Below are 12788 nucleotides of genomic sequence, written 5' to 3' on the forward strand. Positions count from 1 at the left end.
AGGGCACAGCTGGGGGCAGAAGGTGGTCTAAAGCAAGCGGCCTGTGCTCTGTGCTCAAATTGTTTGGGCACAGACCCGAAGAGTAAGATAGAACTCTGCAGGCTGTCCCTGCAGTAGATTGCAACTCGGCCCCCTTTGGCAGTTCTATCTTGTCGGGAAATGTTATAGTTAGAAATGGAAATTTCAGGGTTTTTGGTGGTCTTCCTAAGCCAGGATTCAGACACGGCTAGGACATCCAGGTTGGAGTGTGCTAGGGCAGTGAATAAAACAAACTAAGGGAGGAGGCTTCTAATGTTAACATGCATGGCTTTTACGGTTACAGAAGTCAACAAATGAGAGTGCCTGGGAGTGGAGCTAGGCACTGCAGGGTCTGGATTAACATCCACATCACCAGGAATAGAGGACGAGTAGGATAAGGGTACGGCTAAAGGCTAAAAGAACTGGCCGTCTAGTATGTTCAGAAGAGAGAGTAAAAGGAGCAGATTTCTGGGCACGGTAGAATAGATTCAAGGCATAATGTACAGAGAAAGGTATGGTAGGATGTGAATACAGTGGGGGTAAACCTGTGCATAGAGTGACGATGAAAGAGATATTGTCTATGTAAATATCATTTAAACCAGGTGATGTCACCGCATGTGTGGGAGGTGGAACTAAAGTGTATTGAGCAGGGCTAGAGGCTAGAGTGAAATAAGGCAATAATTACTAACTAAAACAGCAATGGACAAGGCATATTGATGTTAGGGAGAGGCATGCGTAGCCAAGTGATCATAGGAGTCCAGTGAGTGGCTTCAGGCAGCTAGCGGGCTGGGGCTAGCAAGCTAGCAGAAGTGCCTTTGAGGGACGTCGCGACAGAAGAAAGACTGTTGTGGCCACCTCGTGCTGTGATGTCGGCAGACGTATCAGCAGGGCTCTGTGTGGTAAACCAGGCCAATTGTTAAATTAGGTATAGTGGCCAAAGAATTTGTCCGATGGGTCTCTTAAGCTAATAGTCCGATGTGCTCTAGACAGCTAGCGGGCTGTGACTAGCAGGCTAGCAGATGGGCCTAGCAAGGCTAGCTCCAGGCTAATTTGTTATTTCTTAGGGACAGAGACATTAGCCAGGAGTGGCCACTCAGATAGCAGCTAGCTAGCTGCGATGATCCAGGTGAGAAAAAAAAGGTTCAGAGCTTGCGGTAGGAATCCTAGATATGGAGAAAAATGAGTCAGATTTGCTCTGGTTTGAATCGCGCTGTGCCGACTGGTGAGAGAAGTCTGGACTAAAGCTGTAGGTTTTAAATCAACTTGTGAATGTTATTGAATACAGCTACAGTATGGGAGAGGGGCTCCCTCTGCATGATCCCCCCTTATATCTTAATGTAATGACATGATAAAATTATTAGATAAACCCTAGTTTATCGAATAACCCACTTATGTCAATTGATATTTCTGTATGTTATTTTCAATAAATTTGCAAAAATGAATAAACATTTTTTTCCCACTTTGTCATTATGGGGTATTGTGTGGATGGGTGGATAAAAAATCTATTTCATCCATTTTGAATTCAGGTTGTAACAACAAAATGTGGAATAAGTTAAAGGGTATGAATACTTACTGAAGGCACTGTATCTGACAGTCACTATATTGCCCGAGCCAGTGATTTGTGTACAATTTCACTTAGTTAGCTACTATACAAATATCATTCTGTTACATACATGACCACGTTTCTACCATGATACATCATTAAATTAGCCAGTACTTTGTCAGTGTAAGGGGTATTTGGTTGCACCTGGAATTCAAGCTACTGACTCATACCACTGAATGACATTGAGAGAAGTCTATTACGGGTGTTTCCCAGGGATATCGCACTGCCTTACAGTCTGTGGATGGGAGTGGTGGGTGGGGGAGGTTAAGTTAGCAGGACGTGAATCAAAACAAAGCGGTTGGCATATTTCTGTGAGAGCAGCTCCAGCTCCACTGCTGAAATCTGGTCACTGTAACCCAAGCTGTGTCTGGGAGAGGGGCTCCCTCTGAGAAAACCAACCCGCGTCCCAAGGGGGCTCAGTCTGTCCAAATATTTTACCAAACACACAGATAAGTGCCTGGAGCCTGCAGACAATCACAGAACATTGCTTTCTCTGCTTGCTTCCACTTTCAAGGGACGGTTCACTCAAAATACACGCTTTGACATAAAGTCGCAATAAAATAGAATAGGAAAAGTATGAAAAATTACTGCGCTCCCTCTTCAATATCTTTGCTGTCCACATGGGGTGGGAATGAAGACACAGCATCAAAGAAAGTAGAAAACACCTTAAACTAAGTGATTCCGCTTTAGATGATGAATCATTTAATCCAAGAAGTGGCCAGATGTTCTCAAGCCATGCTGTAAAAGTAAGGGGACCCCTCTTTCAAAGACGTATCATCCAAATACTTCCTTTGGTCACAACAAAGGCTGTGGTGGGTTTTTCTGGGTCTCATTCCTTCTGTTGACAAACGAATTCCAGGCTGGAAAACCAGCCCTCCATAAGTCAGATCTGCTGCCACTCGGAGCAAAACACAGACAGACAGATGCAGTTCAGAGCCATGCCAATGGCTCACCTCATAAGCTCCCATCCTTTAACTGACGACGTGCTTCAAGTCAGCCAGGTCAGAGCCTTAGTTGTTTATAAATGAGCCACATGTCTGTTTGAAGGGTGTTTTGGGGTGTCTGGAATAGTTTACAGTACATTCTTAGACTCTCCTGACAATAGTTGTGCTCCTGGAATAACAATAAAAATGTTTATGGGTACTTGTAGATTAATCATTTTAGCATGTTAGGTCTCTATTCTTAGTGTCCTCAGATGCACACTTGCTTGGTTTTTCTAAAGTTCAGACTCTCACTATGGGGATGATTTGCTTCCTTTGCTTGTTGAGTAGGGAGATGTGGATAATTGATGATGCACTGGAGGAAAGTAATCACCTTGTTCCCTACTATGGATTCAAGGAACCTGTCATCATTTACAGTGCCTTCAGAAAGTATATATACCCCTTCACTTATACTTTCTGAAGGCACTGTAAATTCAAATAACAATTCACCACAAAGCCTTGGTTTTAGAGAAGGAAAGCAAATGATTGTGGCAGCGTTCTCAAGCCCCTGTCATGAAAGCCAGAAAAAAAACAGTCAAGTGAAATATTACAGACCCAATGCTAATTTCTTTCACCTACTCATTCAAAAGATTTTTCTTAGTAAAAAATATTATGTTATACATTGTAGAATAATAGTGAAGAAATCAAACTATGAAATAACACATATAGTAACCATGTAGTAACCAAAAAAAGTTTTAAACAAATCAAAATATATTTTAGATTCTTCAAAGTAGCCATCCTTTGCATTGATGACAGCTCTGCACACTCTTGGCATTCTCTCAACCAGCTTCACCTGGAAAGTTTTTCTACAGTCTTGTAGTTCCCACATATGCTGAGCACTTGTTGGCTGATTTTCCTTCACTCAGCGGTCCAACTCATCCCAAACAATCTCAAATGGGTTGAGGTCAGATGATTGTGGAGGCCAGGTCATCTGATGCAGCACTCCATCACTCTCCTTCTTGGTCAAATAGCCTTTACGTAGCATGGAGGTGTGTTGGGTCATTGTCCTGTTGAAAAACAAATGATAGTCCCACTAAGCGCAAACCAGATGGGATGGTATATGGCTGCAGAATGCTGTGGTAGCCATGCTGGTTAAGTGTGCCTTGAATTGTAAATGAATCACCGACAGCGTCACCAGCAAAGCACCCCCACACCATCACACCATCACACCTCCTCCTCCATGCTTTGCGGTGGGAAGCACACATGCGGAGATCATCCGTTCACCTTCTCTGCGTCTCACAAAGAACCAACAAATCTCAAATTTGGACTCAGCAGAACAAAGGACAAATTTCCACCAGTCTAATGTCCATTTCTCATATTTCTTGGCTCAAGCAAGTCTCTTCTTATTATTGGTGTCCTTTACTAGTGATTTTTTTTCCAGCAATTTGACCATGAAGACCTGATTCACACAGTCTCCTCTGAACAGTTGATGTTGAGATGTGTTTGTTACTTGAAATCTGTGAATCATTTATTTGGGATGCAATTTCTGAGGCTGGTAACTCTAATGAACTTATCCTCTGCAGCAGAGGTAACTCTGGATCTTCCTTTTGTGTGGCAGTCCTCATAAGAGCCAGTTTCATCATAGCGCTTGATGGTTTTTGTGACTACCCTTGAAAAGACTTTAAAAGTTCTTGACATTTTCCAGATTGACTGACCCTCATGTCTTAAAGTAATGATGGACTGTCTTTTCTCTTTGCTTATTTGAGCTGTTCTTGCTATAATATGGACTAATATGGTATTTTACCATATAGGGCTATCTTCTGTGTACCACCCTTACCTTGTCAAAACACAACTGATTGGCTCAAATCCATTAAGAAGGAAAGAAATTCCACAAATGAACTGTTAACAATGCACACTTTTTAATTGAAATGCGTTCCAGGTCCCTACCTCATGAAGTTTGTTGAGAGAATGCCAAGAGTGTGCAAAGCTGTCATCAAGGCAAAGGGAGAATCTCAAATATAAAATATATTTTTTGAGATTCCATGTGTTATTTCATAGTTTTGAGGTGTTCACTATTATTCTACAATGTAGAATAGTGAAAATAAAGAAAAACCCTTGAATGAGTAGGTGTGGTCAAACTTTTGAACTTTTTCCCTTCCAAACATCAAGTTCTTATTGCAACATGGGTAATACATCTATCGTCTGATTCATCAACAAAGACTGTTTCCTTTCCTACTGGTTAAAGTCTGACACTTTGATACAAAGTGCAATTGAGGTGTCTCAACCTAATGACGACCTTATCGTTAAAAATTCGGCACAATATAACTATATTTTTCTTTCTTTCCTATAAAATCTGACAATTACCATGTTCCTGCAACATGCTCATCTTGACATGGACTGGCAGTCAGGGCCGGTTCCAGGCATAAACGGCCGCTTAGGGTCCCCTGAGTTCCTTTATTTTAGGAACTCTGTTGGGGTCTCAACTTACTATTGAGAGTAAGCATCGTAGAATACACCAGGTGCAATTTCAAAGTCACTGACAGTCACTCAATTTGTCATGTCAGCTAACCATTTTTTTATTGGTAGTTAGTCTAGCCAGCTGTCTAAACTTGTAGCAATCATGGCCGAATACTGACTGGCATGCAGGGCCAGGGGTCCCCATTGATTTCGTCAGTCATTTTCACTCAGATATAATATTAACAGGGCATAAGTCATGCAGAATTGCAGGAAATTTGCATCACAACGGAAAACATGTCTCTCCACCCCATGGCAAAATGAGTGAATTGCATGAAATGTGTTATGAAATGTTAAAGTTTTCTCAACGCTCCATGGACACATTTGTAGAATCGCAGAAAACTTTCAGTAAAACTGCAACATTTTCTCTACGCCCCATGGCAAAATGTGTAGATTTTCAGGAAATTAACTATAAAATGTAAATGTTTCTGTCCACCATCAAGACGGGGGGCCACTATAATGTTTTCCTGTGAGGTGGAGGGTCCTCCAATCAAATCTTGTTTAGTACTGCAGCGCCAGCTGTGCCATCAGAGACTCTGGGTTCGCGCCCAGACTCTGTCGTCCGTGGGGCGACGCACCGTCTGGCCTAGCGTCGTCTGGGTTAGGGAGGGCTTGGCCGGTAGGGATGTCCTTCTCTCATCGCGCACCAGCGACTCCTGTGGCGGGCCGGGCGCAGTGCGCGCAAACAAAGGTTGCCAGGTGCACAGTGTTTCCTCCGACACATTGGTGCGGCTGGTTTCCGGGTTGGATGCGCACTGTGTTAAGAAGCAGTGCGGCTTGGTTGTGTATCAGAGGACGCATGACTTTCAACCTTTGTCTCTCCCGAGCCCGTACGGGAGTTGTAACAATGAGACAAGATAGTAGCTACTAAAAACAATTGGATACCTCGAAATTGGGGAGAAAAAGGGGTAAAATTCAACAACAAAAAAACAAACAAAAAAAGTATAGAGCCAGCCCTGCTGGAAGTTCATGAGAACACTTGCTTATGAAGTCCCATCATATTCTCCCTGTTCAATGTTCCAAAGATGACTCATCGTGATGACTCTTCTCTTGACCAGCTGTTTCCATAGGCCAGTGAAATATGGGGTACAGCAGCTGTGCATGCACTACCACACACACACACACACACACACACACAGGGAGGCAGGCTTCAAGGCCAGATGACACACCAGCCGCCCAGCGCATGACGACAACCTGAGGCATCACAACCCGGAGCCTGAAACAACAAGGATGCGCTGGTTTCGATTAATGTAATGCTCCCTGGGAGCGAACAATCTCTGAAACGACTGTGTCGATAGAGTGGGAGGGAAGAGACCTCCTATTCCCAGATGATGTCATTTCTTTACCTCAGAAGCAAATGCTTTCGGGATGAAGATGGGGAAGTCATGTGGGTATTGCCACATAAGTTGGATGACTTCTGCAACTGTGGCTTGCCTATCCAGGGATATCAATGCCTCCTGAGCACTGACCCTGGGGTGCTTTGCTTCAACAGCTCTTTGCACTTTTTCAAGTCACGATGGAGTTTTGCAACAGGTATGTGTGCAGTGAATGTGTATGGCTTCAACGCCTCATTTTCCAGGAATACACATTATACTGTTCATACAGGTTACAAATCTCTAGTCTCTGCATTTCCATCTCCTCTCTATCTCCTCTCTTTCTCTGTTGATTTATACCTATACACTGCCTTTAGAAAGTATTCACACCCCTTGACTTTTTCCACATTTTGTTGTGTTACATGCTGAATTTAAAATGGAATAAATTTAGCTTTTTTTGTCACTGGCCTACACAGACAATACCCCATAATGTCAAAGTGGAATTAATCTCTTCAAAATATTTCCAAATTAATAAATAATGAAAATCTGAAATGTCTTCGAGTCAGTAAGTATTCAACCCCTTTGTTATGGCCTAAATAAGTTCAGGAGTAAAAATGTGCTTAACAAGTCACAAAATAAGTTGCATGGACTCCCTCTGTGTGCAATAATAGTGTTTAACATGATTTTTGAATGATTACTTCATCTTTGTACCCCACACATGGACTTTACAGTCCCTCAGCTGAGCAGTGAATTTCAAACACAGATTCAACCAAAGACCAGGGAGGTTATCCAATGCCTCACAAAGAAGGGCACCAATTGGTAGATGGGTAAAAATAAAAACTGCAGACATGGAATATCTCTTTGAGTATGTTGAAGTTACTAAATACACTTTGGATGGTGTGTCAATACACCAGGTCACTACAAAGATACAGGTGTACTTCCAAAGTCAGTTGCCGGAGAGGAAGGACACTGCTCAGGGATTTCACCAATGGTGAATTTAAAACAGTTACAGAGTTTAATGGCTGTGATAGGAGAAAACTGAGGATGGATCAATAACATTGTAGTTACTCCACAATACTAACCTAATTGACAGAGTGAAAATAAGGAATCCTCTACAGATAACTTGGCACTAAAGTAATACTGCAAAACATTTGTTTTGTTTGGGGCAAATCCAATACAACACATTACTGAGTACCACTCTCCATATTTTCAAGCAGCGACCATGGCTGCATTGTGCTATGATATGCTTGTAATCGTTAAGGACTGGGGAGTTTTTCAGGATAAAAAAGAAACGGAATGGAGATAAGCACAGGCAAAATCCTAGAGGAAAACCCTGTTCAGCCTGCTTTTCACCAGACACTGGGAGATGAATTCACCTTTCAGCAGGACAATAACCGAAAACACAAGGCCAATTCTACACTGGTGTTGCTTAACAAGAAGACAGTGAATGTTCCTGAGTGGTCGAGTTACAGTTTTGACTTAAATCTACCTGAAAATCTATGGAAAGACTTGAAAATGATTGTCTAGGAATGATCAACAATTCATTTGACAGAGCTTGAAGAATTTTTAAAGGAATAATGGGCAAATGTTACACAATCCAAGTATGAAAAGCTCTTAGAGACTTACCCAGAAAGATTCATAGCTGTAACCACTTTGTCATTATGGGTTATTGTGTGTAGATGGGTGAGAAAAATCAATAAATGTAATCTATTTTGAATTCAGGCTGTAACACAACAAAATGTCGAATAAGTCAAGGGATATGAATACTTTCTGAAGGCACTGTATACAGTATGCCATTTAGCAGACACTTTTCTCCATCGTGAAATTTTCGTATGGGTGGCCCCAGCGGGAATTGAATCTACAATCCTGGCAATGCAAATGCCAATCTCTACCAACTGAGCTTGACAGGACTACTCTCCCATCTCTCCCACAGGACGACAATACACAACTCAAAATTGTGCTGCTGCCAGGGTCCCTCACCTCAAACTGCAACACGGCTACACTGGAGCTTTCCAGACCGACATTTTATACCTTTGAACATTTTTGAGTCAGATAACTTAGTTTTTTTCTGACTAGCAGTAATTTTCTTCACCAAAATAAACAGATCAAGTCATGCATGAAAAATATGATATGATATCTGATTGCCATGGTTGAGATCCTACAGTATAACATTACATTACATTTAAGTCATTTAGCAGACGCTCTTATCGTATAAGACCTGTGGAGTACACAGCCATGTGAATGATTGCAGAGATGGAGATGTTTGGTGGTCGGGCCAGTAGCAGATGTTCATGACTCAGGGATGAATCCTAATTCATGAGTGCTTGAAGTGCACACAAATCTCCCAATGACAGAGAAGCCATTTGCTTGTGTGAGAGGGTGTGTGTGTGTGCGTTTGTGTGTGCGTGCGTGCATGTTATAGAGCTGAACTTCCTGCCCTGAGACATCCAATCCCTGGGGTTCCTAGTCTGTGAAGACATCTGCTATAACAGAGGTAGAGAGTGGCAAAGTTTGGGTAGGGGGGGTAATGGAGGGAATGGGGAAGACAGGGGAGAGTAGGGAGGATTGGTACATTAACAACAGATGGAGCGTATGACCTTGGTTTCCCCTGAAATCCCAAACAAGGCTGGACCCCCAGTAGAACAGACCAGTAGGGCCCCGGGGGATCACTATACCGAGGGCCGCCCCACACCGCCACAGTCTGGCTCTGTTTACCCATTCACAGAGAGAGCACATCCAGTCAGTGAGAGGCCCCTCTCCAGATGGTGTGTGTGTGTGTGTGTGTGTGTGTGTGTGTGTGTGTGTGTGTGTGTGTGTGTGTGTGTGTGTGTGTGTGTGTGTGTGTGTGTGTGTGTGTGTGTGTGTGTGTGTGTGTGTGTGTGTGTGTGTGTGTGTGTATGTGTGTAACCGCACAATGACTTGCAAATACAGTACGACAACAACATATTGTTTTTGTTACAATTGTACACTATCAGAGTGCAGCATACTCAGTGGTAGCCAGTGGAACACCAAGATAGAAACGATAGATAGCGATCTCAGTGGTAGCCAGTGGAACACCAAGATAGAAAAGATAGATAGCGATGCATACAGACAATCTTTGAGAATAACATAGACACAAAAAGTGGAAACCCCTGTGAGGACATTCTTCATTTAGACTTTGACCCATTACAACTTTATACTGGTATCTGCAAAAACAATTCTGCCATTAACACTCATTTCACATCTTCATAACATTGCTTTCCTTCTGACTCCTCAGAGTCAGCACAAAGGAGGGTCATCGCCAGTCCTATGTTGAACAGAGCTCCAGTCTGAAATGGGGAGCAGAGCCATGTTCTCTGTATTAGACACCAGTCATAAATTAGAGACCTTGGTCTCAATTGGACTCCCTTTAAAAATAAAGTTAAAATAAAATCCATTAAATTAACTCTGAACCACCATATCGGTTACAGAAGAAATACTGTGTCTTGATCCATTAACCCCTTGCCCGATGTGAACTTACGATAAGGAACATTGTCCCAAGAAAAAGCAGAACAGTGAGTCCAACCAAGAGGGAGGACAAGTAAGTAAAATCTGGTTCAGTGACTATTCCTATCTTCATTACACCACAGTCAGGAGATTAAATTAACTAAACAAACCACAAAAACAAAATGCCCAGTCTAGAATACAGTGCATGAGTGGGTGATGATCGGCCATTGTTTTTCACCCTGTGATTTTGATGTCATACAGTACATAGCAGGGAGTTTAGGATTAAAGAATGTATGAGGTACACAAGGGGACCACTGTTTTGACTGCAGTGCCCTTGGGGTATTTCTACCTCCAGCTCACCAGCTCTCTGAGTTTAAAAGGTAGACAGATAGATAGACAGACGAACGGGCTGAAGGACGGGCGGACAGACACAGGTACAGATGTAGGATCTTAATTTGACACAGCAAAATAATCCTCAGCAACAGAATTTGAACGTTTAGTCCATAATGTTGCTTGATCAGTGGTTAGGTAATTAGCTGGCCAAAAGTAGGCTACATGAAAAGTGCAATACTGTTCATATAACCATGTGTTAGTGTGGGCTTTTAGTGAATTTATGTAAATCACGAAGCTCATCTACATTTGCAGGAAAATGGTCAGCATCAAAAGTGATGAAATTAAGATCCTACATCTGTACAGTGCTCTACTCACCCTCTTTGCAGTCGTCTCCCAGGAAGCCTGGGCAGCACCTCCACTCCAGTGCTGTCACCTGGCGAAACGTCAGCCTGTACATGGGCCGGACAAGGGTCCTGTAACTGAGAGAAGATGATAGTCACTGACGGGTAGCACTGTAGCACTGGGGCACGTGTTCACTTCACAGACATCATTAGAGGTCTTCACACTGACATCAGTAACATTACTGTAGGACAACCTTCACAGACATCATTAGAGGTCTTAACACGGACGTCAGTAACATTACTGTAGGACAACCTTCACAGACATCATTAGAGGTCTTAACACGGACGTCAGTAACATTACTGTAGGACAACCTTCACAGACATCATTAGAGGTCTTAACACTGACGTCAGTAACATTACTGTAGGACAACCTTCACAGACATCATTAGAGTTCTTAACACGGACGTCAGTAACATTACTGTAGGACAACCTTCACAGACATCATTAGAGGTCTTAACACGGACGTCAGTAACATTTCTGTAGGACAACCTTCACAGACATCATTAGAGGTCTTAACACTAATGTCAGTAACATTACTGTAGGACAAACCTTCACAGACATCATTAGAGTGCTTAACACTGACGTCAGTAACATTACTGTAGGACAAACCTTCACAGACGTCATTCAAATCCTTTACAAGGGAGAGAATACACTGACCTCTTTACACTGGGAATGACTAAATCAAAATATGTTTAATTCATCTGTAACATAGGGATAAAATAACAATGTCGATCCAAGCTTAACACTATGTCTGAATACCCAGAGCCCATTAAAGTAGTCTTTCTGGAAGACATAGAACAATGGAATGCAACCACACAGTTACAAATCACACACATCTACAGTATATGATAAACGGCTATGGTCTTACATCAGTGTCTTTTCTGGGAGCAATGGCACACCTGGGAATACTGGAATGGGAATGGGAAAAATCCTATTCATATGCCTTAATGGTGTATGACTTGCTGCCCTGCGTGGTGTTCTAGGGAGTAAATCTGCCTTCTTCGACCAACAAAACAATTAATAAAGAGCATTTCAATGGGGGTGAATTATCAGTCATTAGACTGTCTGTAGTCAAAGCTGGATAATATAAACACATTATAATTATGACCCCTTGTGCAACATCCGCCAGACTCTTGTCCAGCTGAACTGAAACCAGAATCAATGATCTGATCTTTTCCCTCAAGAATGCTTTGTCTTCAGGAGATGTAGAATTATGAATCTGAAGGCACCAAAATGTAGTGGCAGCAAAATGTAATGGCACTTGACCCATAGCTATCCTGAAGGCAACCTGGAAATGGTAGCCACCAAAGCTTTTGGCTCAGCAAGATGGTTTGTTACCTTATACGCTACTACAACCCATTATGATTTATATCTAGCTTGATGACATGAGTGGATATTCCCTAAACTCAATATGGGTCCCAGCAAAACACTGAAATCATAACACTTCATGTCTGAGGTTGTAATTGCCGCTGCATGACAATCAATCTGCATGAAGGGCCTGTGGCGGTGAGTGAGTGAATGCCATTCATACCTGATGAGGTTAGAACAGGGTCCTGGCCACCGGCAACTCTGAAACACTCGCTGTACTAGCGTCTCCGTCCCGTTGTGCACTTGGCATGACACAGTCTTCGACACTGTGTACTGACACCAGTTCCTACCAAAGGAGACCACAGGGAGGCAGAGTTTTAGCGTGTGTGTGTCTGTGTGTGTGTGTGTGTGTGTGTGTGTGTGTGTGTGTGTGTGTGTGTGTGTAATAAAGCATTTTTTATTGCAATTGTTATTTTATTGAGGAAAACTCTCTGGCAGGTCCGCTTATGTCAATTGAGAAGTTTGGAATATCAGGACAAATCTAGTAAGACATTAAATAAATGTGTTCATATTGTCATAAACTAGTGTTGAGAGACAATGGGCAATTTCTAAGTAGTCTGCTCCATTAATTCATTCCAAATCAAACCAGAGCCACATCTTAATGCTTTGTTTCATTATTGCCAGTACTGCTTTTAATTTCATTATTCATAGCAGGAATTGCAAGTTATATACTTTTGGTTACTTTCTTGTTTTTTATTTAACTAGGTAAGTCAGTTATTTACAATGAGCGCCTACACGACGCTGGGCCAATTGTGCACAGCTCTATAGTACTCCCAATAATGTCTGGTTGTGATAGAGCCTGGAATCGAACCAGGGTGTCTGTGGTGAAGCCTCAAGCACTGAGATGCTGTGC

General features: G+C 42.4%; 1 protein-coding gene across 3 annotated transcripts in view; it reads right to left on the reverse strand.

Moving 5' to 3' along the window:
• The window catches only part of LOC118390037 (collagen alpha-1(XXVI) chain-like), a 65047-nt gene that overhangs the window by 51399 nt on the left and 860 nt on the right, over positions 1-12788 (reverse strand). For 2 of the 3 annotated variants that reach the window (XM_035780177.2, XM_052529854.1), the window contains exons 2-3: positions 12099-12221; positions 10542-10645 (exon numbers count right to left, since the gene is read on the reverse strand). In XM_035780177.2, coding sequence (XP_035636070.1) covers positions 10542-10645; positions 12099-12221 — 227 coding nt within the window. The remainder of the gene's footprint in view (positions 1-10541; positions 10646-12098; positions 12222-12788) is intronic. The other variant, XM_035780178.2, reaches the window with a different exon arrangement.

Source organism: Oncorhynchus keta, chromosome 11 (assembly GCF_023373465.1).
Source record: "Oncorhynchus keta strain PuntledgeMale-10-30-2019 chromosome 11, Oket_V2, whole genome shotgun sequence".
Lineage (NCBI taxonomy): Eukaryota > Metazoa > Chordata > Actinopteri > Salmoniformes > Salmonidae > Oncorhynchus > Oncorhynchus keta.